General features: G+C 46.2%; 1 protein-coding gene across 3 annotated transcripts in view; it reads left to right on the top strand.

The window, feature by feature from the left end:
* eif4e2rs1 (eukaryotic translation initiation factor 4E family member 2 related sequence 1) overlaps positions 1-27,628 on the top strand; it is a 93,208-nt gene that overhangs the window by 33,934 nt on the left and 31,646 nt on the right. For 2 of the 3 annotated variants that reach the window (XM_056300387.1, XM_056300385.1), the window contains one exon: positions 18,126-18,230. The exons of the other annotated variant lie outside the window; for it this stretch is intronic. In XM_056300387.1, the coding sequence (XP_056156362.1) occupies positions 18,126-18,230 (105 nt within the window). The remainder of the gene's footprint in view (positions 1-18,125; positions 18,231-27,628) is intronic. 3 annotated transcript variants of the gene reach the window in all.

Genomic DNA, 27,628 nt, shown 5'->3' with positions numbered 1-27,628 from the left:
TGTTATGGCTGCACCAAAGGGCCAGCTGATCAACCTCCTGTCTATATGCAGACTTGTCACCATCCTGGATTAGGCCAATGATGGTTGTGTCATCCACAAACTTCAGCAGTTTAATAGACGGATCACCTGAGGTGCAGTCATTTGTGTAGAGGGAGAAGAGTAGAGGAGAGAACAGGCATTCCTGGGTGGCACCAGTGCTGATTTTCCGGGTGCTGGATGTGATTTTCCCCCGCCTCACCTGTTGCCTCCTGTATGTCAGGAAGTTTTTTTTTTTTTTTTATCCACTCGCAGATGGGGGCTAGTACAGTGAGCTGGGTGAGTTTGGAGTGGAGGATATCTGGGATGATGGTGTTGAATGGTGAGCTGAAGTACACAAACAGCACCCTTGTGTATGTTCCTGGGGAGTCGAGGAGTTGGAAGATGTAGTGCAATCCCACGTTGATTGCATCCTCCACTGACCTTTTTGCTTGGTAGGGAAACTGCAGGATGTTGAGCAGGAGACCTGTGATTTCCTTCAGGTGGGCTAAAACCAGTCTCTCGAAGGATTTCATAACCACAGACATTAGGGCAATGGGCCTGTAGTCATTTAATCCTGTGATATGGGGTTTCTTGGGGACTGGGATGATAGTGGAGCTCATGAAGCAGGAGATGTCACAAGGCTCCAGTGATCTGTTGTAGATCAGTGTGAAAATGGGGGCCAGCTGGTCAGCACAGATTTCAGACAGGAGGGTGACATGCCATCCGGGCCCCAGTGCCTTCCTGGTCTTCTGTCTCTGGAAGAGCTGGCGCCTGTCCTCAACACAGCTCTTGTGTGCAGGTGAGGATTTGGTGGGGAGGGGAGAGTAGCTGGCAGGAAAGGGGGAGGGGTGCGAAAGTTTGCTTTGCAAACCTGCAGTAAAACCCATTTAGATCAACAACCAGTTGATGGTTCCCCGCAGTGTGTGTGTGTGTGTGTGTGTGTGTGTGGGGGGGGGGGGGGTCTCCTATAGTTGGTAATGTCTAAACCTCTCCAGACTGATGCTGGGTCATTGGCAGAGAACCTGTTTTTCAACTTTTCAGAACAGCACCTTTTACCACTCTGATCTCCTTTGTAAATTTATTTCTGGCTTTGTTGTACCAGATCCTGTAGGCGTCCTCTTTTCAAGATTCAAGAGTTTTATTTGTCACATACACGCAAGTACAAGTCCCGAGTGCAGTGAAATGAAAAAAGGTATGGGCTCCGAAATGTGCAAACAACAAAGTACAACAGGTACACACACATTCCAATTTGCAATATACAATTTACAATTTACAATTAACAGCTCAAGAACTCTCTGTAAAAAGAAAACAGACAGCACAATATATACAGCAAAAAAAGCACTTAAAAATAGAAATCTGAGGTATATGTACTGAAATATGAGGTATGTATGTACATAATTATACGGCTTGGAATAGACTCCCCCAACAAATAAGAGAAGCAACATCCATAGATAGTTTTAAGAATCGGCTCAAGACCCATTTTATGCTCTTGCTTTTAATTAATTCCATTTTATTTATTTTACTCTTATTTTTTATCTTGTACTGTGGTTTTATTTCTTGCCTTGTTTCATGTTTTTTGCCTAGGTCTGTGTTTTATTACTTTTAACGTATTTTATCTGTATTGTTGTTGAATTTTGTTTCACTTGTTTTTAATGTAAAGCACTTTGAGCTGCATGTTATGTATGAAAGGTGCTATATAAATAAAGTTTATTATTATTATTATATGAGTTATGTGTAGTCAGTTACCTTACTGTGTGTGCGTGTGCATGTGTGTGTGTGTGTGCGTGCATGCTTGAGCATGAGGGGGACAGTATGGGTCTGCGATGGGGCCCCAGTAAGGTCAGAGTTCACAGTCCTGATGGCCTGAGGAAAGAAACTCCGTCTCAGTCTCTCTGTATTTGCAGCATGACTGCGGAGGTGCTTGCCTGACCGCAGAAGCTGGAACAGTCCATTGTTGGAGTGGTGAGGGTCCTTCATAATCCTGTAGGCTCTGGTTCGGCACCTCTTGGTGTATTAGTCCTGCAGGGTGGGGCATGAGTTACCAATAGTGCGCTCAGCCAAACGCACTACCCTATGCAGAGCCTTCCTATCCTGGGCGGAGCTGTTGCCACACCAGGCAGAGATGCATCTTGTCAGGATGCTCTCCACTGCCCCAGAGTAGAAGGACTGGAGGATCTTCCGGGAGACATTGAATTTCCTCAGCTGCCTGAGGTGATAGAGGCGCTGCCTTGCCTTGCTGACCGGAGTGTCTGTGTGTGAGTGCCATGTGAGATCCTCTGTAATGTGGACACCCAGGTATTTATACCTGCTCACCCTCTCCACAGTAGTCCCATTAATCCTCAATGGCGAGTACGTCCTCTGTTGTTGTTGTGCCCTCCTGAAGTCCACAATCATCTCCTTAGTTTTGGAGACATTCAAGAGGAGGCTTTTGTCCTGGCACCAGAGTGATGGAGCAGCAACTTCCTCCTGGTAGGCTTTCTCGTCGTCATTGGAGATCTGACCCACCACCACTGTGTCGTCCGCAAACTTGATAATGGAGTTGGAACTGAACCTGGCCACACAGTCATGTGTGTACAGAGAGTACAGTATGGGGCTGAGGATGCAGCCCTGGGGGGCTCCTGTATTCAGAGTAAGGGAGCTGGAGGTGTGACTACCCACCCTGACCACCTGGGGCCTGGCGGTTAGGAAGTCCAAGATCCGGGCACACGGGGGTGTTCAGTCCCAGTTCACTCAGCTTGCCAAACAGCCTGGTAGGGACTATGGTATTGAAAGCTGAACTATAGTCAAAGAACAGCAGTCTCACGTAGCGCCCCTTCCGGCTGTCAAGATGAGAGAGTGTGGTGTGCAGTACCTGGGAGACAGCGTCATCTGTGGATCTGTTTGGATGATAAACAAACTGCAGCGGAGCCATGGAGCAGGGGAGGAATATGCAGATGTGGTCTTTTATCAGCCTTTCGAAGCATTTAATGACCACCGAGGTGAGGGCCACCGATCGGTAGTCATTCAGGCATGTTGGAGAAGCCTTCTTCGGCACAGGGATATTGGTGGATCTCTTGAAGCAGGCGAGGACCACAGACTCAGCTAGGGAGATGTTGAATATTGTGGTGAACACTGGAGCTAGCTGATTAGCACAGGTCTTCAGTACTCACCCGGATATGCCGTCAGGACCAGCAGCTTTCCTTGTGTTCACCCTTGCCAGAGCCCTCCACACACTATGCTCAGTCACCGAGAGTGGATGTTCCTCCCCAGCTGTAGGACTCATCTCGGCTTTGCTAACAGTGTCATTGCTAGCTGACGAGCTAGCGCTGTTATTGCTAGCCTCAAAACGTGCATAAAAGGAGTTCAGGTCATCCGCTAGGGATGCATCGGCACTCCTAATTGCGGGGATCTTCTCTTGTAGTTGGTTATTGTTTGTAGTCTTTGCCATAGACGTCTGGTGTCGCGTTGCTCCATCTGTGCCTCCACCCTATCTCTGTACCTCTTCTTAGCTCCTTTTACTGCCCTTCTCAGACTGTAGGACGCTGCATTGTACTCGTCCATGTTGCTGGATACAAGACCAGAGTTATACGCAGCAGTGTGTGCGTTTACAGCATCGCAGATGGTTCTATCAACCCACGGTTTTTGATTAGGAAAGGACCTAACTTTTACTGTGGGGACAATGGTATCGACAAGCATTGCTATGAAGCTCGTAACCACTTCCATAAACTCACCGACGTCATTGGAACTCGATTGGAACATCTCCCAGTCAACGTCACTCAGAGCGTCCTCAAGCTCGGCCTCTGATTGGTCGGACCACTGCTTCATGTCCCTCGTCACTACCGCTTCACGTGCAATCTTTTGTCCGTACACCGGAAGCAGGAAAATGGCGGCATGGTCAGATTTTCCGAAAGGAGGGAGCGAGACAGCCTTGTAGCCTCTCTTGAACAGTGTGTAGCAGTGATTCAAAGTTCTATCCCCTCTGGTAGCACACATAATGTGCTGATGAAAGTTCTGCATTACTTTTTTTTTAGGTTTGCTTTATTGAAGTCCCTCGCCACCACCATAGCCGCGTCGGGGTACTTATTTTGATGTCGGCATAGCACATCATGTAGGTCCGCTAAGTGCTACATCGGTATTTGCCTGTGGTGGAATATATACAGATGCGGTAATGGCTGAGCTGAACTCCTGGGGGGAAGGTAGAATGGATGGCATGAGCTCATCAGATGTTCCAGGTTCGGCGAGCAGGAACGAGAAAGAATCTTAATGTCCTTCGGGTTACACCAGTTGCTGTTGATCATAAAGCAGACTCCTTCACCCTTGGATTTACTGGACTCTTCCGTTCTGTCCGCCCGAAAAACATAGAAGGGCTTGGTCGGACATATGACTCTGTCTGGCACCAGTGGGTTTAGCCACATCTCAGTCAACAAAGGATGTTACAATCTCTCAATCTCTTTGGCATGACGAAGCCGCTTGAGTTTTGCTGTGAACCAGGGCTTATAGTTGTTGAAGGTACAGAAGGTTTTGGTGGGCACACACATCTCATCTCATCATCAGCTGCTTCTCCGGGGTCGGGTCGCAGTGGCAGTAAGCTTCAGATGTCCCTCTCCCCAGCAACACCCTCCAGTTCCTCCTGGGGGATCCCAAGGTGTTCCCAAGCCATATTGGACATGTAGTCCCTCCAGCAAGTTTTGGGTCAACCTCGGGGTCTCCTCCCAGTTGGACACACCCAGAAAACCTCCAAAGGAAGGCACCCAGGAGGCATCCTAATCAGATGCCCGAACCACCTCAACTGGCTCCTTTCAACGCAAAGGAGCAGCGGCTCCGAGCTCCCTTTGGATGTCCGAGCTCCTCACCCTATCTCTAAAGCTGAGCCCAGAGACTCTACAGAGGAAACTCATTTCAGCCACTTGTATCCACGATCTCACCCTTTCGGTCACTACCCAAAGCTCATAACCATAGGTGAGGGTTGGAATGAAGATTGACTGGTAAATTGAGAGCTTTGCCTCCCAGCTCAGCTCCCTCTTCACCACAATGGTCCGGTACAACGTCCGCATTACTGCTGATGCTGCACCAATCCACCTGTCAATCTCCTGCTCCATCCTACCCTCACTCGTGAACAAGACCCCGAGATACTTGAACTCCTTCACTTGAGGCAACAACTCATCCCCAATTTGGAGGGAGCAATCCACCATATTCCGGTAGGGAACCATAGCCTCAGACTTGGAGGTGCTGACTGTCACCCCAGCCATTTCACACTCAGCTGCAAACCACCCCAGTGCGTGCTGGAGGTCATGTTCTGATGAAGCCAAAAAAAACCACATCATCTGCGAAGAGCAAAGATGTAATTCTGAGATTCCCAAAACGGACACATTCCTCACCTTGGCTGCGCCTTGAGATCATGTCCATGAATATCATAAACAGAATCGAAGACAAGGGACAACCTTGGCAGAGTCTGACACCCACCGAAAACGTGTTTGACTTCAAGAATCTTGATTTGTTAAGTCTCATTATAAAAGTACAAGAGAGTAAAATTCTTGTGTTTTGGGTCCTCCGCACTGCAGCAACAATAGCAATAAAATAACAACAAAATTAACAAAAAAAGCAGTAATAATAATAAATAGTGTGTGGTGTATGTAAGGTGCTATGCATGTGTGTGTGTGTGTGTGTGCCAGATCAACTCCTCTTGCCAGATCAACCCCTCTTCTTTGGAGGAACTTGCTTCCTGCCGCACCACCTGGCGCTCTCACGTCTCAGAGGGAGTGAAGTATATGGAAAACCAGCGCACACAATACCATGTACCAAAGCGTGCAAAGAGGCATCCTCACAAAGCTGCCCCTGTCCCCTCCAGCACCACTTTTATATGCCCGGTTGGCAACCGCAACTGTGCATCCAGGATCGGACTATTCAGTCACCAAAGGACTTAGAAATAGGAGAAGATGGTCATCATCGGACACGATGGACAAACAGCAAGCAAGTGTGTGTGTGTTTGTGTGTGTAGGTCTAGCCTTAATAAATGTTCATATGTGTATGTAGTTGTTTGCATATTTGTGTATGCCAAGCTATGTGTGTGTGTGTGTGTGTGTGTGTGTGTGTGTGTGTGTGTAAACTGATGATTCGCTGAAGACCATAGGTCAGTACCAGTCAGTCTGGCACCAGACTTAGTGTCTTTAATGTTCTTTGTTCAAAACCCTGGTTGCCTGGTGGAAAAAGCTGTTCTGGAGCCTACTGGTCGGGCTTTCAGGCTGCGGTACCGCTTGCCTGACGGTAGCAGCTGGAACAGTCCATAGTTGGGGTGGCTGGGGTCTTTGATAATCCTATGGGCTTTGCTGACACAACGTCCATTGTATATGTCCTGGATGGAGGTGTTTTGCGGTTGTGGGCAGTATAGTTCCCATGCCAGGCGATGATGCATCCAGTCAGGATGCTCTCAGTTGTGCCTCTGTAGAAGGCCTGTAGAATGGTGGGCCACATGCCGAACTTCTTCAGTCACCTGTTGTGAAAGAGGTGTTGCTGTGCCTTTTTCACCACATGGTTGGTGTGTTCATCTCAGGTGAGGTCCTCAGTAATGTGGACACTGAGGAACTTGAAGCTCTTGACCCTCTCTGTACAACAGCCCCATTGATGTTGATGGGGTCCAGCCTCCCCCCTCTCTTCCTGTAGTCCACAATCAGCTCCTTGGTTTTGTCGACCTTGAGAGAGAGGTTATTCTCCTGGCACCACTTTGTTAGATTGTTGACCTCTCTCCTGTATGCCGTCTTGTCATCATCAGTGATCAGGCCCATCACCGTCGTGTTGTCAGCAAACTTTATCACCAAGTTGGAGCTATGTGTGGCCACGCAGTCATGAGTGTAAAGGGAGTAGAGGAGGGGACTCAGGACGCAGCCCTGGGGGGCTCCTGTGTTGAGGGTCAAAGGGCAGAGGTGTTGGAGCCCATCCTCACCACCTGGCGTCGGCTCGACAGGATGTTCAGGATCCAGCTGCACAGGCTGGGGTTGAGACCTAAGTCCCTCAGCTTGGTGTAGAGTCTGGAGGGGACTATGGTGTTGAATGCTCAGCTTTAGTCTACAAACAGCATTCTCACATAGGAGTTCCTTTTCTCTAGGTGGGTGAGGGTGGTATGGAGTGCAGTGGCTATTGCATCATCAGTGGATCGGTTTTGTCAGTAGGTAAATTGGTGGAGGTCAAGGGTGGACAGACTTTGTGTCGGGAATGCGGCCACAGCTCTCACTTTGGTTATACAAGGACCAGATGGCTTGTAGCAACTGCCCCGGTATCCCATACTCCTGCAGTATCCCCCACAGAGTGCCCCAAGGTACATGGTACGGGGTACACCCTCAAGGCACACACATGTCCTCACAAAACCTGATGTAAGATGTCACAGTGTCAGTAAGATTTCCAGTTCTGTAGATGCAGCCTCAAAAACACTCCAGTCAGTGTAGTCAAGGCAGACCTGGAGTTCCAGTTTTGACTCATTGGTCCATTTCTTCACAGTTTTAACCACAGGCTTTGCATATTTTAGTTTCTGTCTGTAGGTTGGGATAAGATGAATCAGACAGTGATCAGAGAGGCTCAGGGCTACACGGGAGACCGAGCAATAAGCATCCTTTAATATTGTGCAGCAATGATCCAGAGTGTTTTTGTCTCTGGTGTGACATTTAACATACCGTCTGTATTTTGGCAGTTTGTGGCTGAGGTTTGCTCTGTTAAAATCCCCAAGGATAATGAAAGGATAATGAGTAGGGAGTCTGGATACTTGCACTCCTTTGTTGTAATGTAATCAGCCAGGTCTTTTAACACCTTTTTAACATGGGCCTGGGGTGGGATATAGACACCAACTACAATAAATGATGAAGATTCCCACGGTGGGTAGAATGATTTACAGTCAATGAAAAGGGTCTCTATGTGAGGGCTGCATGATTTCTTCAACACTGTGACATCTGTACACCAACCTTTGTTTATGTAGAAACATATGCCGCCAGCCCATTTTTATCCCGATAGCTCCATTTCGCAGTCTGCCCGGAGGAGCTGGAACTGTGGCAGATGAAGTGTACTGTCCGTTATATGCTCACTAAGCCAGGTTTCATTGAGACACAGGGCAGCAGATCTGGAAAAGTAGTGAGTTTTTTTCCATTTATGAGTAGCAGTTCGTCTATCATGTTGGCCAGAGAGCAGACATTCGCCAGGTGGATTTATGGGAGCACAGTTATAAACAGTGATGTGCGGTGAGGTTCGTGGCTGGTGAGGCACTGACTTTTTCAGAGTCAGATTTACAAATATATGGACCCAATATAGTAGCTTCAATTCACCATTCATTTGGCAGCTTACACATTGACTACTGCTTGTGTTTCATATCTCATCAACATTCTTTACACACACAATGAAGGTACATATGTGGACAAGGAGCGGCTCAGAGAAAGAGCGCATTTGCTCTGCATCGTGCGTGTTTTCCTAATTTGCCATCGTAATTCCACAATTACTATTACTATTTTTTACATTGTGTAGTTTTTATCTGTTGTTGCTTTTTGTATTTGTTTATCTTTGTACAGTGTCCTTGAGTGTCCAGAAAGGCGCTTATAAATAAAATTTATTATTATTGCTACTGTTAGTATTTAATTAATGACATACTCATTCAATACAAATAAAAGGATGTACTGCAGTGTATGCATGGGCTTACCTTTACTTGAAAATAAAGTCCATTCTCCTGTCCTTCTGGACAAAAATCTCCGTGACTTTGTTGTAAAAGTCCTCCTTATCTTCTTTTAGTTTTAGAAGTCTTTCCGTCTCAATCAACCCGTGGGCTCACGCATACGCCCCCTTCAGTGAGGCAGAGGTACTGGCTGCCTCATCTCATGCTTTTTCAGTGCGGTTTTATGTAAGATCAGCAAGACTAAATGTTATAAACATACATGAAATACATTAACTATTTTAAGGAAAGTGAGGACATATAATAAAAGTGTCTACAAACATTACATTGGTGACAAACAGTGAGAAAGCAAAAGGCACGCGCTCAACCCAGTTTGTGAGGGATTGCGCAATCCAAGGTGAGGCTCCACTCCTCGCTGCCTCAACTCGCGTATCTCCCCTCTAATTGAACAGGAAATATGCAAATTCAGCGATTTTGATAATAAAAATGATTTAAATTATTGGAATTGTACATAAATTACATTTATAGCACAGATCAGTAGACAAATGTTAGTATTTATTTTATTTTAATCATCATTTGTTTTTTCTTTTCATGATGAACTGCCTCCCCTGACCGCACGTCCCTGGGTCTAAATCCCCGCTGTCACAGTTTAATGAGCGCTCCAGCTCACTGACCCCTTTGGCATCTTCGTTGTAGTCCGCACAGGGGTTTACCAATTAATACCTCGGCAAGACTTTCGTTAAAGTTTCCAGTTGGGAATCCGGGTGTAGTGGTCGCAAAAATCTCGCTCTCCCGTCAATTTTTCAAAAAGAAAAATTCTCATTACCCCAAACTATTTGAAATACCCTTTGTTAGGCAATTAACACTACATCAAATAATTTATAGTGAAATGGCTTCTAAATCATCGAAGCAGATGAGGAAGGATGATGCCAAGAAAGATGACACTCACGCTGTATGCAGCACTCCCTGTGTAGCTAGCATAGCTAACTTGCTTGAAGAACACAAAGCGAGCATTCTAGCTGAATTCAAAATAACTTTCACATCCTTAGAGGAGATGTTGGCTCAAACACAGGTCACGGTGCAGGCCCATGACCAGCGGACATCTCAATGCAACACCAAGCTAACAGCTAAAGCAGCAGACCTAGAAGGCTGGAGTTGGAGGAGTAACATCAGATTCATTGGTTTGCCGGAGTCTATCGAGGGCCCCCGGCCAACAACTTTCTTCGCGGATCTGCTGGTTGAACTGCTTGGCAGACGAGCTTTGCAATCGCCCCCCGAGTTGGACCGTGCACACAAAAGCACTCTCCACTAAGCCACCCCCAAGCGGAAAGCCGCAGGCCGTGATTATTGTGTTCACCACTATCAGTTAAAGGAGCTGGTTATTCGCGAGGTCCTCAAGCAGCAAGATAAACTCCAATACCAGGAGAACCCCATACGGATCTTCGAAGATCACACCCCAGAGGTCTTTGAGCAGCACACAAGATATCGGGATGCCATGTCAAAGCTATACAATCTGGGTCTGAAACCAACCTTGCTATTCCCAGCTAGGCTAATCATCATGCTGAAAAACGGGGTTAGGAAGGGACTGTCCTCGCCTGAGGAAGCCTACAACTGGTGGCCTACCAACCGGAGCCGACAACTTAGCCTAATGTACTGTCAATATCTATCTATCTATGAAATAAGTCCAAGTATGGTAATAACTTTTTGATCATCCTGAACATTTATTTATATCCATGACTTGGGAAATATGTTCATTCATTCAGTTCAATTCAATTCAATTCAATTTATTGTCAGTAAAAACAATGTGCAGGCACATGTTAAAAATGAAATGAGGGCCGCGGCTTCACCAAACAGTGCAAGACAGACACAGATAAACATAGCAAACACAGTATAAAATATACACACATGAAGACCAAAAGCTAAAAAAAAGTTAAAAAAGAGCAAGAGTACAAAATATTTAGAAATATCTGCAGACATTCAGTGGGTGGCGAGGTTCAGGTGGGCAACAGCTTGTGGAAAGAAGCTGTTTTTGAGCCTGGTAGTGCGGGCTCTGAGGCTCCTGTAGCACCTCCCAGAGCGCAGGGGGGAGAACAGTCCATGGTTGGGGTGGGTGGGACCACTGCTGATGCTCAGACCCCTTTGAAGGCAGCGTTTGTGATAAATGTCTTTTATGGCTTGGAGCTGGGTACCGGTTATATGCTGGGCCACCGTGACGACCCGCTGCAGAGCTTTCTGGTCTACTGAGGTGCAGTTGCCGTACCACACTGAGATGCAGCTGGTCAGGATGCTCTCTATGGTGCAGAGGTAGAAGTTGGTAAGAATTTTGGGGGATAGACGGGCGCTCCTCAGCCTCCTCAGGAAATGCAGGCGTTGTTGGGCCTTTTTCACAAGGGCCTGGGTGTTTAATGTCCAGGAAAGTTCCTCACTGATGTGGACTCCAAGGAATTTAAAGCTGGAAACATGCTCCACTTCCACCCCATTGATGTGTATGGGGGAGTGGCTGCAGCTTCTACACCTCTTGAAGTCCACAATCAGCTCCTTCGTCTTCTGCACATTGAGGACAAGATTGTTGGTAGTACACCATGATGTGAGTTGCTGAATCTTATCCCTGTAGGCCGTCTCATCATTGTCGGTGATACGGCCAATGACTGTGGTGTCATCTGCAAACTTAACTATAACATTTGAAGGGTGAGTTGGCAGGCGGTCATGGGTAAAGAGGGAGAAAAGGAGGGGGCTCAGAACACAGCCTTGAGGGGCACCTGTGCTGAGGATCAGGCTGGAGGAGGTGTGGTCACCTAAACTAACAGACTGAGGTCTGTTGGTCAGGAAGTCCAGGGCCCAGTTACAGAGGGAGGGGTTGAGGCCAAGGGAGAGGAGTTTGGTGGTTAGTTTGGCAGGGATGATAGTGTTGAAGGCAGAGCTATAATCTATAAACAGCATCCGGATGTATGTGTTGTTAAGTTCAAGGTGGGTCAGAGCAAAGTGCAGGGCAGTGGCAATGGCATCCTCAGTAGACCTTTTGGGATGGTAGGCGAACTGATGTGGGTCGAATGTGGGGGGGCGTGGATAATGTTTTTGATGTGAGCCAGAACCAGTCTCTCAAAGCACTTCATGGCAATGGGGGTGAGTGCTATGGGTCGGTAGTCATTCAAACATGTGGATGGTGGTTTCTTGGGGACAGGAATGATAGAGGTGGTCTTAAAGCATTCCGGGACGATGGATTGTGACAGTGAGAGGTTAAATATAGTTGTGAAGACCTCAGCCAGCTGGTCGGCACTTTCCCGGAGGACTCGACCCGGTATGCCGTCCGGTCCGGCAGCCCTCTGTGTGTTCACTCTGCGCAGTGATTCTCTGACCTCTGTGATCGATAGAGTGAGCACCTGGTTTTCTGGGTGGCTGGGGATTTTTGTGGCTGGGTCAGTATTGTGCTTGTCTAAGCGGGCATAGAAATTATTTAGCTTGTCTGGCAGGGAGGCATCATGGATAGTGGGTCCGCTATTGGAGCTTTTGTAGTCTGTGATAGACTGAAAGCCTTGCCACATTCGCCAGGGATCGGAGTTATTGTGAAAGTGGTCCTCTATTCATAGGTAATATTTATGTTTGGCTGTTCTGATGCCCTTTTTGAGGTTGAATCTGGCTGCGCTGTAGGCCTCACAGTTACCTGATTTGAACGCTGCATCCCGGACTGTCAGCAGCTGCCAGACCTCACTTGTCATCCAAGGTTTCTGGTTTGGAAAGGCAGATAGATTTTTTTTTTGTTTTTTTTGTGACACTCTCAGTGCAAAAGTTAATGTAGGCTAGTATGGCAGATGTCTGTTGATGAGCCAGTCAGACTAGCTTGGTCTAGTCAGAAAGGCACGAACTGAGGAAGCCTCTTGGATGAGAAGCGAAACTTCTTCATGGATATATACCAGTCCAGTTGCACTTGATTCAACTCCTTTGGATAACCATTACCTGGATGAATGAGAACATTCACAGACAGATGTCTGTTCATTAATGTCTATATGGGAGCCATGGGTAGCACAATGCAAAAATACTCCAGTCTGTGTTGTCAAAACAGTCCTAGAGTTCAGAGACTGCTCCTTCTGGCCAGACAGTGATTGTCTTTACTGCTTGTTTGACCTGTTTTATTAGGGGTTTGTAGGCTGGAACCAGGAACAGGCAGAGGTGGTCAGAATGCCCCAGGCGGGCGCAGGGAGTAGCTTTGTATGAGTCCTTAATGTTTGTATAGAGATGGTCCAGGGTGTTTTGTCCCCTAGTGGGACAGGAGACATGCTGATGGAATTTGGGCAATACAGCCCTGAGGTTAGCCTGATTAAAATCACCACCTATGATAAAGGCATTGTCTGGGTGTTTGGTCTGTTGTCTGCTGATGGCACACTGTAGCTGCTTGAGTGCTACCTTAGCATTAGCATGTGGGGGGATGTATACAGCAGTGATGGTAGTGGCCATTAGCTCCCTGGGCAGGTAACAAGCTGAATCATAACGAGCTCGAGATCAGCAGAGCAATGCCTTTCAATGATCTTTATATTGTTGCACTAAGAGTTATTAACATAAATACTCAAACCTCCTCCACAGATCTTGCCGGAGTCCGCTGTCCTGTCGGCACAGAAGGCAGTGCAGCCCGCTAGCTCGACTTACAAGTCGGCTATGTTGCTGTTGAGCCAAGTCTCCATAAACATCAGCAGACAGCAGTTCTGCAGCCTTTTCTGAGAGGACATCCTGAGTCTTATCTCGTCCATTTCTTTAGCTGGCTTGCAATCTCTGTTCTAGTTCATCCCCAAATTGTTTGATGGGGTTGAGGTCAGGGCTCTGTGTGGGCCAGTCAAGTTCTTCCACACCAAACTCACCCAACCATGTCTTGATGGACCTTGCTTTGTGCACTGGGGCACAGTCATGCTGGAACAGAAAAGGGCCCTCCCAAACTGTTCCCACAAAATTGGAAGCATAGAATTGTCCAAAACGTCTTGGTATGCTGAAGCATTACGATTTCCCTTCACTGGAAGAAAGGGGCCTAGCCCAACCCCTGAAAAACAACCCCATTATCTCTCCTCCAGCAAACTGTACAGTTGGCACAATGCAGTCAGGCAGGTAACGTTCTCCTGGCATTGGCCAAACCCAGACTCGTCCATCAGACTGCCAGACAGAGAAGCGTGATTCGTCACCCCACAGAACACGTTTCCACTGCTCCAGAGTCCAGTGGCAGCGTGCTTTACACCACTCCATCCGACGCTTGGCATTGTGCTTGGTGATGTAAGGCTTGCATGCAGCTGCTCGGCCATGGAAACTCATTCCATGAAGCTCCCGGCGCATAGTTTTTGTGCTGATGTTAATGCCAGAGGAAGTTCGGAACTCTCCATTTATTGAGTCAACAGAGCGTTGGCAACTTTTATGCACTATGTGCCTCTGCACTCGTTGACCCCGCTGTGTGACTTTACGTGGTCTGCCACTTTGGGGCAGAGTTGCTGTTGTTCCTAAACGCTTCCACTTTTCAATAATACCACTAGTTGACTGTGGAATATCCAGCAGGGATGACATTTCATGAACTGACTTATTGCAAAGGTAGCCTCCTATGACAGCATCACGCTTGAATTCACTGAGCTCTTCAGAACATCCCATTCTTTCACAAGTGTTTGTAAATGCAGACTGCCTGGCTAGCTGCTGGATTTTATACACCTGTGGCAATGGGTCTGAATGAAACACCCGAATTCAATGATTAAGAGGTGTGTCCCAATACTTTTGTACATATAGTGTAGCTGCTTTTACAAAAGGGAAAAAGCAGCTTGGTCCTTGAGAAATTGAGGCAACAAGAAAAATTGCATCTGTCCGCATCCATGTGGGGTGTGTCATTGGCCTAGTATGGAGAAAATGTACAATGTTACAAGGAATTTTACCAACAGACTACCTCAGTAATAAGATAGTGCTGGTATGACACCAGTGGATAACACTGCCTTGGTTTCTTGTGCATTGATAAATGTGTGTGACTCAGTAGTTCCTTCAGACTGATACAACTTTCAAGTTATATATTATTCGTTGGATAAAACCATTATACTTTTTTAAGAAAGAAAAGCATTTAAAAATAAAGACATTTCAATTTTATTAGAAATTTTTCAATTGTGTAATCATCAGTAGCTATAAGCTAAATCTTAAAATTATATGGTTTGAATATAATTAGTGCAAGAGGGAGAGAAACTGTTTTTGTTGTGTAAATGTGTTAACATATCGGTCTAACATATCGATAAGAGCGAGTTTTTCCATATAGCTCCCCTTGGTTTTTCCATCTAAAGCTTGTACATAATTTTTTGATAGAAGCCATTGCGGAATTGCATGAGATTGGCCCAACAGCCGAAAACCCTCAAATTGAATCTGATCCTTTGTGCCGTTAGGCCAGAACTTTGTAAAATTTATTTTCCAAACTTTTTCAAAGAGTGGATCACAACTGCGATATTTAATTTCCGTATGTTTGTCTGATTTTCACTTAAGATTTCGTTCTTGTAAACACAGATGGACAATGAGAACTTCAGTGTAAACAGTGGTTGCTAAAGTCTTGTTGACCTCCAACATGGCGGAACTGTTCGTTGTCACCGAAAAAGTCACGCGATTGAGACAGGCTTTATAAAAAAATCATTACTCTTTTTTCAACATTAAGCATTTATTCGATATATTTTAAGGTCCCTCTCCACCTGATTCTGCAGATAGTGAAATAATACTTTCACTTCAAGGAAGGTTGAATCAGTAAACGTTGTATCCAGATAACTGATTCAACCTTCTTTGATTTTCTTACCTGGATTGTTGAGCGTGCATCAAGACAACACTTTCACGTGATGCTTGAAAAAGGTAATCGGCACACACATACAAGGCAAATACACAGCCATCCATGTGATCTACAAGAAAACAGGACTCATCAGACCAAGCAACCTTCTACTGCTCCGCCACTCATTGACCCTGACACTCAGCACTGGAGCTCCACGGGGCTTTGTGCTGAATCCTCATCTCTTCACGTTATGCACACGGTTGCACACTAACCCACAGTACAAATACCATAATAAAATTTGCAGGTGACATTACTGTGGTGGGATGAATACAGAATGGCAGAGTCTGCCTACAGGGATGAGGTCCACAAACTGTCAGTATGGTGCTCCAGTAACAACTTGGCACTTAACACCTCCAAAACAAAGGAAATTGTCATCAAGTTTAGGAAACAGGCAGAGGATCCTGCTCCCTTATACATTGGCGGAGACATTGTGGGGAGGGTGACCAGCTTCAAATTCTTTGGCACACACATCTCCCAGGACCTCACATGGACTGTCAATAATGTCACAGCCTGGCTCGTAGGCTGCGACAGTACAACTTTCCTAGTGAAGAATGCACAGCAGTGGCTTTACTTTCTAAGGACACCGAGGAGAGCTAATTTGTCCCAGCTGCTGCTGGTGCCCTTCTATCACTGCTCCATAGACAGCATCCTCACTTAGGGTATCTTAGTGTGGTGTGCCAGCTGCACTGTGGCTGATAAGAAAACTCTGCAGAGTGAGGAAGTCAGCACAGGAAACCACTGGCACACAGCTACCTTCACTTGAGGACATATACAGATCCTGCTCCCTGCGTCGGACTACAAACATAATCAAGGACTCATCTCACCCAGACAACCACCTTTTCACTCTGCTGCCCTCTGGGAGGCGCTATAGGTCTTTTAAGACCCATACTTCCAGACTTTTGAACAGTTTCTACCCAAGTGGCATTAAAGAACTGAACTCTGTAAACCAGCTCTAAGGTTGCAATGTCCTGAAACTGTGCAATAACACCTGTACATTTGGCATGTGCAATAAAATATGCTGACTCGGGTTAGTGCGATACACAGACTGACTATTCATCTAGTGTAATTGATATTACACTTGTTTTTACACATGCAACCATTATCTATATGTTTATTGTGCTGCAAATGTATGTCTATTTGTATGTATTGTTTTTAAAAATTTTTTATCTTGTTTGTACCACTGGGGAATTGCGCTTAATTTCGTTTACAGCTGTGCAATGACATATAAAGACATTCATTTGTTCATTCATTCATTTATCCATGCGGTACGTCCCCCTGGTGAAACTCCTCACTGTCAGGTGAAAAGAAGCGGCTGGTGACTTCACATGTATCGGAGGAGACATGTGGTAGTCTGCAGCCCTTCCCGGGTTGGCTGTGTGTGTGTGTGTGTGTGGGGGGGGGGGGGTGAAGCAGTGACCGGGACAGCTCAGAGGAGTGGGTAATTGGCCAAGTACAACTGGGGAGAAAAAGAGGGAACCCCCCCCCCCCAAATAAATAAATAAATAAAATATGTGACTTGTGCCAAAGAAGACCTTCTCTTGGTTCGGACCAGATGGGATAGTCTTTGTTGCCCTCGCGCATTGATGAGCCTTGAGTACCTCACTCCCTGTCGCCATTTTGTGGTTTGTCCCCTCGGCCGCTGTCGGTAATGCTATCTGGAATTGTGTATAATCATTGCTTTGCTAAGTTTGCAACAACGTAGCTTGCTAGATGTCTGTGAACGTTCTCATTCATCCAGGTCATGGTTATCCAAAGGAGTTGAATCAAGTGCAACTGGACTTGGTATATATCCGTGAAGACGTTTCGCCTCTCATCCAAGAGGCTTCCTCAGTTCGTGCCTTTCTGACTAGACCAAGCTGGTCTGACTGGCTGGTGATCTAGCTTGCTAGATACCTAACCTGTAGAAGCAGGTGGTAATTCCGCCGGTGTCCTCGACGTCATCGTGGTTTCACTTGGAACAGTTTTCAGCCTCAGGGTCGGGGCTTGCAGCTCTGAAATATTCAGTCGGTTTGGGGATTTTTCTTAATAACGGTGACTCCCGCTGCACTTTCTCTCTTTGGGTTTTCCTTTTCTGAGCTCCACTTTCACATTTCTTGTTTCCAGACATGTTTTTTTTCTCCAGACAGCAAGTTTCAAGCAGCAAGCAAGTTGAGTGGTAAAGTTATTGTTGTATACACTTGAAAAACAGCAAGTCATTCATTGGACAATTATGACAGCCTTGACAGGCACATCATACGTGTGATTGGTAGCCTAATGTCACTGTCAGACCTGTCAATCAACGGGGCTGACATTGTGATTTGTCAGATATTAAGCACCCCCCCCCCCCCCGTCACACACACACGACACACACATCAGTCAGGAGTACATACACAGAAGACCCCGAGCCTCGTGGGCCCCCTCACGTTGCCGGGCACCGGGGCTTGCGCCCCAGTAAGTCCTTGCATTAATACAGGCTTGGTTATGGACATCTCACTCAAACTGAATATACAGACATACTTATTTTCCCCGTCTTTCCCTAAGGCTGTGAAATTGCACTAAAATCAGTATAATCTGCCATCTTCACTCCGACACCCCTCACCCGCCGACCCACCCATTCCCTTTTTCAGTCTTGTCCTTTTTCTTGCTTTAACACATGAATTAAGGTCAAAGCCCGTGTGTGTGTGTGTGTAGGTGGAGCAATTCTGGAAGTTCTACAGCCATCTGGTCCGACCAGGAGACCTGACCGGTCACAGCGACTTTCACCTGTTTAAAGAAGGAATCAAACCAATGTGGGAGGTACTGCTGATACTTAACTATAGTGTTGATACTATGTCTACTACTGCTACTATTACTACTATGTATTATTTATGACTACAATATTATTACTGCCCCTATTACTCGTATATCTGATGTGATATGACTGCTATTACTACCATTGCTACCTACTATATGCCAAAAGTAATATTACTACTATACTATCACTGCTATTGTTACTGTTAACATTCTAAACATACTATTAATACTACTACTAATGCTACTATTATTACTGCTACTACCTATTGCTATTTCTACTACCGCTACTATACCCTACTGTCGTTACTGTTACTGCTAAAATTACACCGGCTATTAATTGGATTAGTGCGATCAATGTTCTACTTCTGACACTACTACTGTAATACTACTTAAAATAATCAGGGGGCGTAGCAGCAAAGCTGCTCGGCATCTTCTGCATGACTGCAGCCAGACTCTCCTCATGATCTAGACTGGGCAGTCTTTAAATGCTCCTATTCCTCGGTATATTGAGCTAAATATTTAGCATCATCACATGTAGTAGAAGTGAGGCAGCTCAGCAGTTTGTCAGTGAGTCCATAACATGTGGTGACTGAGTAACAGTCTGTTGCTTCACTGATATGTAGTAGAAGTGAGGTAACTCAGCAGTTTGTCAGTGAGTCCATAACATGTGGTGACTGAGTAACAGTCTGTTGCTTTACTGACGTGTAGTAGAAGTGAGGTACCTCAGCAGTTTGTGAGTCCATAACATGTGGTGACTAACAGTCTGTTGCTTCACTGATATGTAGTAGAAGTGAGGTAGCTCAGCAGTTTGTCAGTGAGTCCATAACATGTGGTGACTGAGTAACAGTCTGTTGCTTCACTTATATGTAGTAGAAGTGAGGTAGCTCAGCAGTTTGTCAGTGAGTCCAAAACACGTGGTGACTGAGTAACAGTCTGTTGCTTTACTGACATTTAGTAGAAGTGAGGTAGCTCAGCAGTTTGTCAGTGAGTCCATAACATGTGGTGACTGAGTAACAGTCTGTTGCTTCACTGATATGTAGTAGAAGTGAGGTAGCTCAGCAGTTTGTCAGTGAGTCCACAACATGTGGTGACTGAGTAACAGTCTGTTGCTTCACTGACATGTAGTAGAAGTGAGGTAGCTCAGCAGTTTGTCAGTGAGTCCATAACATGTGGTGACTGAGTAACAGTCTGTTGCTTCCATGACATGTAGTAGAAGTGAGGTAGCTCAGCAGTTTGTCAGTGAGTCCACAACATGTGGTGACTGAGTAACAGTCTGTTGCTTCACTGACATGTAGTAGAAGTGAGGTAACTCAGCAGTTTGTCAGTGAGTCCACAACACGTGGTGACTGAGTAACAGTCTGTTGCTTCACTGACATGTAGTAGAAGTGAGGTAGCTCAGCAGTTTGTCAGTGAGTCCACAACACGTGGTGACTGAGTAACAGTCTGTTGCTTCACTGACATGTATTAGAAGTGAGGTAGCTCAGCAGTTTGTCAGTGAGTCCATAACATGTGGTGACTGAGTAACAGTCTGTTGCTTTACTGACATGTAGTAGAAGTGAGGTAGCTCAGCAGTTTGTCAGTGAGTCCATAACATGTGGTGACTGAGTAACAGTCTGTTGCTTTACTGACATGTAGTAGAAGTGAGGTAGCTCAGCAGTTTGTCAGTGAGTCCATAACACGTGGTGACTGAGTAACAGTCTGTTGCTTCACTGACATGTAGTAGAAGTGAGGTAGCTCAGCAGTTTGTCAGTGAGTCCATAACATGTGGTGACTGAGTAACAGTCTGTTGCTTCACTGACATGTAGTAGAAGTGAGGTAGCTCAGCAGTTTGTCAGTGAGTCCATAACACGTGGTGACTGAGTAACAGTCTGTTGCTTCACTGACATGTAGTAGAAGTGAGGTAGCTCAGCAGTTTGTCAGTGAGTCCACAACACGTGGTGACTGAGTAACAGTCTGTTGCTTCACTGACATGTATTAGAAGTGAGGTAGCTCAGCAGTTTGTCAGTGAGTCCATAACATGTGGTGACTGAGTAACAGTCTGTTGCTTTACTGACATGTAGTAGAAGTGAGGTAGCTCAGCAGTTTGTCAGTGAGTCCATAACATGTGGTGACTGAGTAACAGTCTGTTGCTTTACTGACATGTAGTAGAAGTGAGGTAGCTCAGCAGTTTGTCAGTGAGTCCATAACACGTGGTGACTGAGTAACAGTCTGTTGCTTCACTGACATGTATTAGAAGTGAGGTAACTCAGCAGTTTGTCAGTGAGTCCATAACATGTGGTGACTGAGTAACAGTCTGTTGCTTCACTGACATGTATTAGAAGTGAGGTAACTCAGCAGTTTGTCAGTGAGTCCATAACATGTGGTGACTGAGTAACAGTCTGTTGCTTTACTGACATTTAGTAGAAGTGAGGTAGCTCAGCAGTTTGTCAGTGAGTCCATAACACGTGGTGACTGAGTAACAGTCTGTTGCTTCACTGACATTTATTAGAAGTGAGGTAGCTCAGCAGTGTGTCAGTGAGTCCATAACACGTGGTGACTGAGTAACAGTCTGTTGCTTCACTGACATGTATTAGAAGTGAGGTAACTCAGCAGTTTGTCAGTGAGTCCATAACATGTGGTGACTGAGTAACAGTCTGTTGCTTCACTGATATGTAGTGGAAGTGAGGTAGCTCAGCAGTTTGTCAGTGAGTCCACAACACGTGGTGACTGAGTAACAGTCTGTTGCTTCACTGACATGTATTAGAAGTGAGGTAGCTCAGCAGTTTGTCAGTGAGTCCATAACACGTGGTGACTGAGTAACAGTCTGTTGCTTCACTGACATGTAGTAGAAGTGAGGTAGCTCAGCAGTTTGTCAGTGAGTCCATAACATGTGGTGACTGAGTAACAGTCTGTTGCTTCACTGATATGTAGTAGAAGTGAGGTAGCTCAGCAGTTTGTCAGTGAGTCCACAACACGTGGTGACTGAGTAACAGTCTGTTGCTTTACTGACATGTAGTAGAAGTGAGGTAGCTCAGCAGTTTGTCAGTGAGTCCATAACATGTGGTGACTGAGTAACAGTCTGTTGCTTCACTGATATGTAGTAGAAGTGAGGTAGCTCAGCAGTTTGTCAGTGAGTCCACAACACGTGGTGACTGAGTAACAGTCTGTTGCTTCACTGACGTTTAGTAAAGTGAGGTAGCTCAGCAGTGTGTCAGTGAGTCCATAACATGTGGTGACTGAGTAACAGTCTGTTGCTTCACTGACATGTAGTAGAAGTGAGGTAGCTCAGCAGTTTGTCAGTGAGTCCATAACATGTGGTGACTGAGTAACAGTCTGTTGCTTTACTGACGTGTAGTAGAAGTGAGGTAACTCAGCAGTTTGTCAGTGAGTCCATAACATGTGGTGACTGAGTAACAGTCTGTTGCTTCACTGACATGTAGTAGAAGTGAGGTAGCTCAGCAGTTTGTCAGTGAGTCCACAACACGTGGTGACTGAGTAACAGTCTGTTGCTTTACTGACATGTAGTAGAAGTGAGGTAGCTCAGCAGTTTGTCAGTGAGTCCACAACACGTGGTGACTGAGTAACAGTCTGTTGCTTCACCGATATGTATTAGAAGTGAGGTAACTCAGCAGTTTGTCAGTGAGTCCATAACATGTGGTGACTGAGTAACAGTCTGTTGCTTTACTGACATGTAGTAGAAGTGAGGTAGCTCAGCAGTTTGTCAGTGAGTCCATAACACGTGGTGACTGAGTAACAGTCTGTTGCATTACTGACATGTAGTAGAAGTGAGGTAGCTCAGCAGTTTGTCAGTGAGTCCATAACACGTGGTGACCGAGTAACAGTCTGTTGCTTTAATGACAATACAGCCTTGTTGAAAAGAATTGTTTCTTTCAAAACAAATCAAGAGCTGCACTCCCGCAGGACGGTCACTCTTGGCACCTCGGTCATTGCAGCAGTGGTTGTGGTTGGTATGTTTTCTAATATTACCAGTATCACAAATAAGATTAATTGTAGTGTTTCTCGTGGGGTATTTGACACATTCTTTTAGAGATCATTGCATAGAGAAGGTGACATATTATAACACGTTATTTCTATGATAACAAGTTGAGAAAATATCAGTTCAATTATTTTCTCAGCTCAGTATCGCAGACATTTTTTTTAAAATTTATTTTGGATTTTTCCCTTTTTCTCCCAATTTAGTGGCCAATCGCTCCCTATTCTAGTTCAAACACCCACCCTCATACTGTATGCGTTTGCCAACTGTATCTCTCCGGCCGACAGTCTCGAAGGAGATGCCTCGCCATTTCCGGGACAAGGCGAATCCAGGCCGAACCACTGCCTTTTCCGACACACACAGAGACACATTCATGTGACGAACACAAGCCAACTCTGCCTGCCTCCCGAAGACAGTGCTGCCAATTATTGCTGCTTCGAGTCCGGCCATAGTCGGATCTGAGACAATATTTTTTCAAACAGAATTCCTGAAAACCACATCCATTTAAATATTTCTAAAGGTGACTTCCATTTATGCCCACTTTACTGTCCTGTAATGATCCCTATACTGTAACTGAAAGGGAGGTGGCGCTCGCTAGTAGCCGTGGTTTGTTGTTCTCGTGCTCCAGTACTTGTTGTTTCTGTGTTTATTTGTTTTATGTGTCACTATGCGGATTCCCTTCACACAGGAAGAACTGCTGAACATTATGGGGACATGACCAACATTCCCATGCTGAATTTCAGGCTTTTCCCATAGATAATATATGAAACTCCAGGCCCAGACATGGTGTCACCTGCTGTCCTTAAACACTGCACCAGTTAGCTGGCTCCAGTTTTCACAGACACTTTCAACCAGTCTTTCAACCTATGCCGAGTCCCTGTCTGCTTCAAATCAGCCGTTGTTGTCCTGGTACCTAAAAATTCCAAAATCTCCTGTCTGAACGACTACAGACCGGTCACCCTCACCTCTGTGATTATGAAAACATTCAAATGCTTGGTCCTCTCCTACCTCAAAACCTCCACTGAACATCTTATGGACCTCTTTCAGTTTGCATACAGGTCCAATCACTCAGAATGCTGTCAACATGGGGCTCCACTACATCCTTGCTCTGCACCTGGGCAAACCAAACACCTATGTCAAAAGTCCTGTTTGTGGACTTCAGCTCAGCCTTCAATGCCATTATCCCAGACCACCTGCATAGCAAACTGACCCAGCTGAGCACTGATTCCTCCATCTATCATTGCATTACAAACTTTCTGACCGACAAGAGGCAATACTTAAGAATGCACCCTCACCTGTCTGATCTTGTCACAGTTAGCACGGGTTTCCCACAAGGCTGTGTGCTATCCCCTCTGCTCTACTCCCTGTACACCAATAACTGCATCTCTACTGTGTAGGTCCTCTATCAAAGACCTACGCAGCAGAGCTCCAGAGCCAGCAAATGTACAGGGAGATAGTGGCTGAACCCTCCCATCCAGCCCACAGCCTGTTCATTAGACTGCCTTTCGGATGTCGTACAGGTCTATCAAGACTAAAAGCACACATCACCAGAAGAGCTTCTATCCCTAAGCAGTAGCCCTTCTCAATATCTCCTGAACTCTTATATGGTATGGTGTACTTAAGTGGTACCACTGTGCCTTCGGTATTAATTACTCATACTACATTAACACTTACGTACTGTGAATTTCACACATCAGCTATTATTTAGCATTTATTTATATTTATATTTAACTAATACTACTCACCATCCTGATGCTGTATGTTGTATTGTATACCGTACTGTATATTATATTTTATTGTATATTGTAGGTTTTGTATTGAGTATTTTATTGTATATTTCACGTTTTTTATCTGGTAGCACGGTGGCGCAGTGGTTAGCGCGGTCACCTCACAGCAAGAAGGTCGTAGGTTTGAGCCCCGGGTTAGTCCATCCTTGGTGGTTCATCCCGGGTTGTCCTCTGTGTGGAGTTTGCATGTTCTCCCCTGTGTCTGCATGGGTTTCCTCTGGGGGCTCTGGTTTCCTCCCACAGTCCAAAGACATGTAGGTCAGGTGAATTGGCCGTACTAAATTGTCCCTAGGAATTAATGTGTGTGTGTGTGTGTGTGTGTGTGTGTGTGTGTGTGTGTGTGTGTGTGTGTGTGTGTGTGTGTGTGTCAGCATCAGCCCTGTGATGGCCTGGCGACCTGTCCAGGGTGTCTCCCCGCCTGCCGCCCAATGACTGCTGGAATAGACTCCAGCATCCCCACGACCCTGAGAACAGGATAAGCAGTTCAGATAATAGATGGATGGATGGACGTTTTGTATCCACTGTTGTATTGTACACTATTGTATTTAATGGATATTCTGTTTAGTTATTGTACTGTACTACTGAGCTGCATGGAGAACACCGAGTAAAATTCCTAGTGCGTGTAATGTACCCCGGCAAATAAAGGTATTTGTGATTGATTCACTGGTGGATGTACTGACTTTACGAGTGAACTAGTACACATGTTTACTTCACTGTTGAATTAGTGAACAGAAGTGCATGCAACTAGTGAACTTGCAAGTGAATCTATGCAAATGCAATCTGTGCAACTTAACTAGTAAACATGTCACAATGTTGTTACTTTACAAGTGAACTAGTGGTGTTTCGATTGCAACATATAGGAATTCAAAGGCTGACTAGTTCTGACTGTGATGCCAAGTGCCCTGTACAAGTGGTAAGGTTGACTAGTGGCTCAAAATAAAATACCAGTTAAGTACTGATATTTTACATAAAAAAAGGATTCATTCAACTATAGAGACATCTCTAGAATACATCTTGTGACGCACCTGGACACATCCTCAGTGATGTAACCTGGGGTCCTCAGATTTTTCAGGTCTTTCAACAATCAGACCTCCTCACCTAGGCGACCCAGCCAGAATTGATCAAGTCTCAGCTTGTGTCCAGGTAGTACTACCTAACCCACAGATCACCTCTCCTTATCCACAGCTATCCTGATGCAACTTCAGGTTCCTCTGTGACCAACTAGATGGCCCTTCGTTTGCTGGGCCCTGTGATGCCTACCATATTATAGACCATGCAGAGGGACTGGCCAGCAAACCCTCTGCATCCCTCCTCAATGGGTGCAAACTACCCATTGTTGCGGCATGTTCCACCAGCTCGGCATACTTCGCCTTCTTCCTCTCATTGGCTTCAGTGCTATCAATGTGGTCCGCCCATGGGACGGTGATTTCCAAGAGGACAATCTGCTTAAAGGCCTCTGAGAGCAGCACCATGTCTGGCCTCAGCATTGTTACAGCGAAAGTCTCTGGAAACCTGAGTTGGCTCCCCGGGTCAACCTTCAACTTCCAGTCTTGTACTGTTGCAAGCAGGCCAGCAGAGGTGGTCCTGGCAGCTGGTGTTGGCCTCTCCCCAGTCCTGATGAAAGTGATGGTCTTCTTCCCTGGGTAGAGGCTCTTGCAATGGCTGACCCCATTGCAGATAGTGTCCCTAATGGCCTTCAGGATCTAGTCGTGGCACCAACTGTTGCAGCCCATCCCCAGGGCATTCAAACAGCAGCTGAGGATATGCTCCAGTGTTCCTCTTGTGAGGCACAGCATGCATACTGGTGACTCCACCTTCCCCTAGCAGAACAGGTTGGATGGGCTTGGTAGAACATATGGATGGAGAACTTGATATGACTAGACTCAGACCTCCAAAGCTCGGCCCATGAGAACTTGTGCACCACCGCTTGCTCCCATCTTGCCCAAACTCTTTGCTGTCGCATTCCAACCATCCTGCTGGTATGCTCCTTCTCGACTGATGCCGGCACCTCCTCCTGGATCAGTGTCCTCCTGTCCTTGCCCTGCACCTTGTCTTAACGTGGTGTCATGCTGTTACCAATGCCAGCCCACAAGTCACTGCACCCATCGGCACGCTGTGTTTCAGTCGAAATTCGACGACTGTCACAGCCTCTGCTGCCCTCCACTTCCATCCTGCCCTGACATCATTGTCAGCTTGGGGGAGCTTTGGGAAGGAAGACTCCTGGTATTGTAACACCTCCCTTGTACAGCTCATCTTAAAATCGTCATTCAAGCTGCTGATGGGGAGCTTCAGCTTGTTGTTCTTTTTTTTTATTGTTTCCCCCTTTTTCTCACCAATTGTATCTGGCCAAATATCCCCACTGTTCTGAGCCGTCCCGGTCTCTGCTCCACCCTCTCTGCTGATCTGGGTAGGGCTGCAGACCATCACCTGCTTCCTCCGATACATATGGAGTCGCCAGCCCCTTATTTTCACCTGACAGTGAGGAGTTTCGCCAGGGTGATGTAGGATCACACTATCCTCCGCAGTTCCCGCTCCCCCCTGAATAGGCACCCCGACCGACCAGAGGAGGCTTCAGTGCGGCGACCAGGACACATACCCACATCTGGCTTCCCACCCACAGACACGACCGATTGTGTCTGTAGGGATGCCCGACCAAGCTGGAGGTAACACGGTTCAGCTTGTTGTTCTGACCATAAAGGGTGATGTTGTTCAGGCTTCAAGGTAGTCCCAGCTACTTCTGTAGGAAGCTTCTGATCCTCCTCTTAAAGCCTTTGACTGTGGAGATTGTGACCTCGTAGACCAAGAGGGACCAGAGAATGTGTGGTATGTTGCCATGTTAGTATACTCAGGCTTTGAACTTGCCAGGAAGGCCTTTCTTATGCAAAGCAGCCAACCAGGCTTCCAGCTGTTTGTTGGTTGCTTGGATGGAATCTGCGTCCCTCAGGCTGCTGCGAATTACCTTTCCTAGGCTCTTTACAGGCTTCATGGTGATGGGTGGTATCTGTGTGCTGGCAAGAGCAAAGCCGAACTTCTCGACGGTCTTTCCTTTCTTCAGCACCAGGGATCTGGACTTCACTGTCTTGAATCTCATGCAGGGCCAGCTGATCAGCTCCTCCAGACCATTCAGGATCCACGTGCTCCCTAGAACAGAGGTTGATGTCACAGTGAGGTGCTTCTATGAATAAATGAATATTGATAGATTAATTTACAAACCTTACATTAATGCTAATTGTGATGCTAATACAGTTAATATATTTATTAATGAAGTTTCAAAGTATATGTAACGACCACGGATCACTAGATTTGCTAGAGCCTTTGGCTAACGGGTCAGACCCTTTTGTTGACTGGTTAGCGCAGGCGCCCGTGGTCCAGGCTACTCGGGTTCGATTCCTAGTTTCGGCGGTGGTTCCCAGCTGCCTCCTGTATTTGCTACATTAGTGTCAGAAGTGGGATGATGCAACCATGAGGCCATTGGAAGCATATGCGCCCAGAGACGTGAGGGAGCTGTTATGCTGAAGTGCCGGGACATGTTTCCCGAAGGAGGGGGATAGTATAACAAGCACGGATGACTAGACTTGCTAGCCCTTGCCTAGCAAGTCGTCATTCTTTGATTTCCGGCTGCCCCTTGAATTCACTACATT

The sequence above is a fragment of the Lampris incognitus genome, chromosome 20 (genome assembly GCF_029633865.1).
Source record: "Lampris incognitus isolate fLamInc1 chromosome 20, fLamInc1.hap2, whole genome shotgun sequence".
NCBI lineage: Eukaryota > Metazoa > Chordata > Actinopteri > Lampriformes > Lampridae > Lampris > Lampris incognitus.
This window is presented reverse-complemented; position numbering and strand designations above follow the sequence as displayed.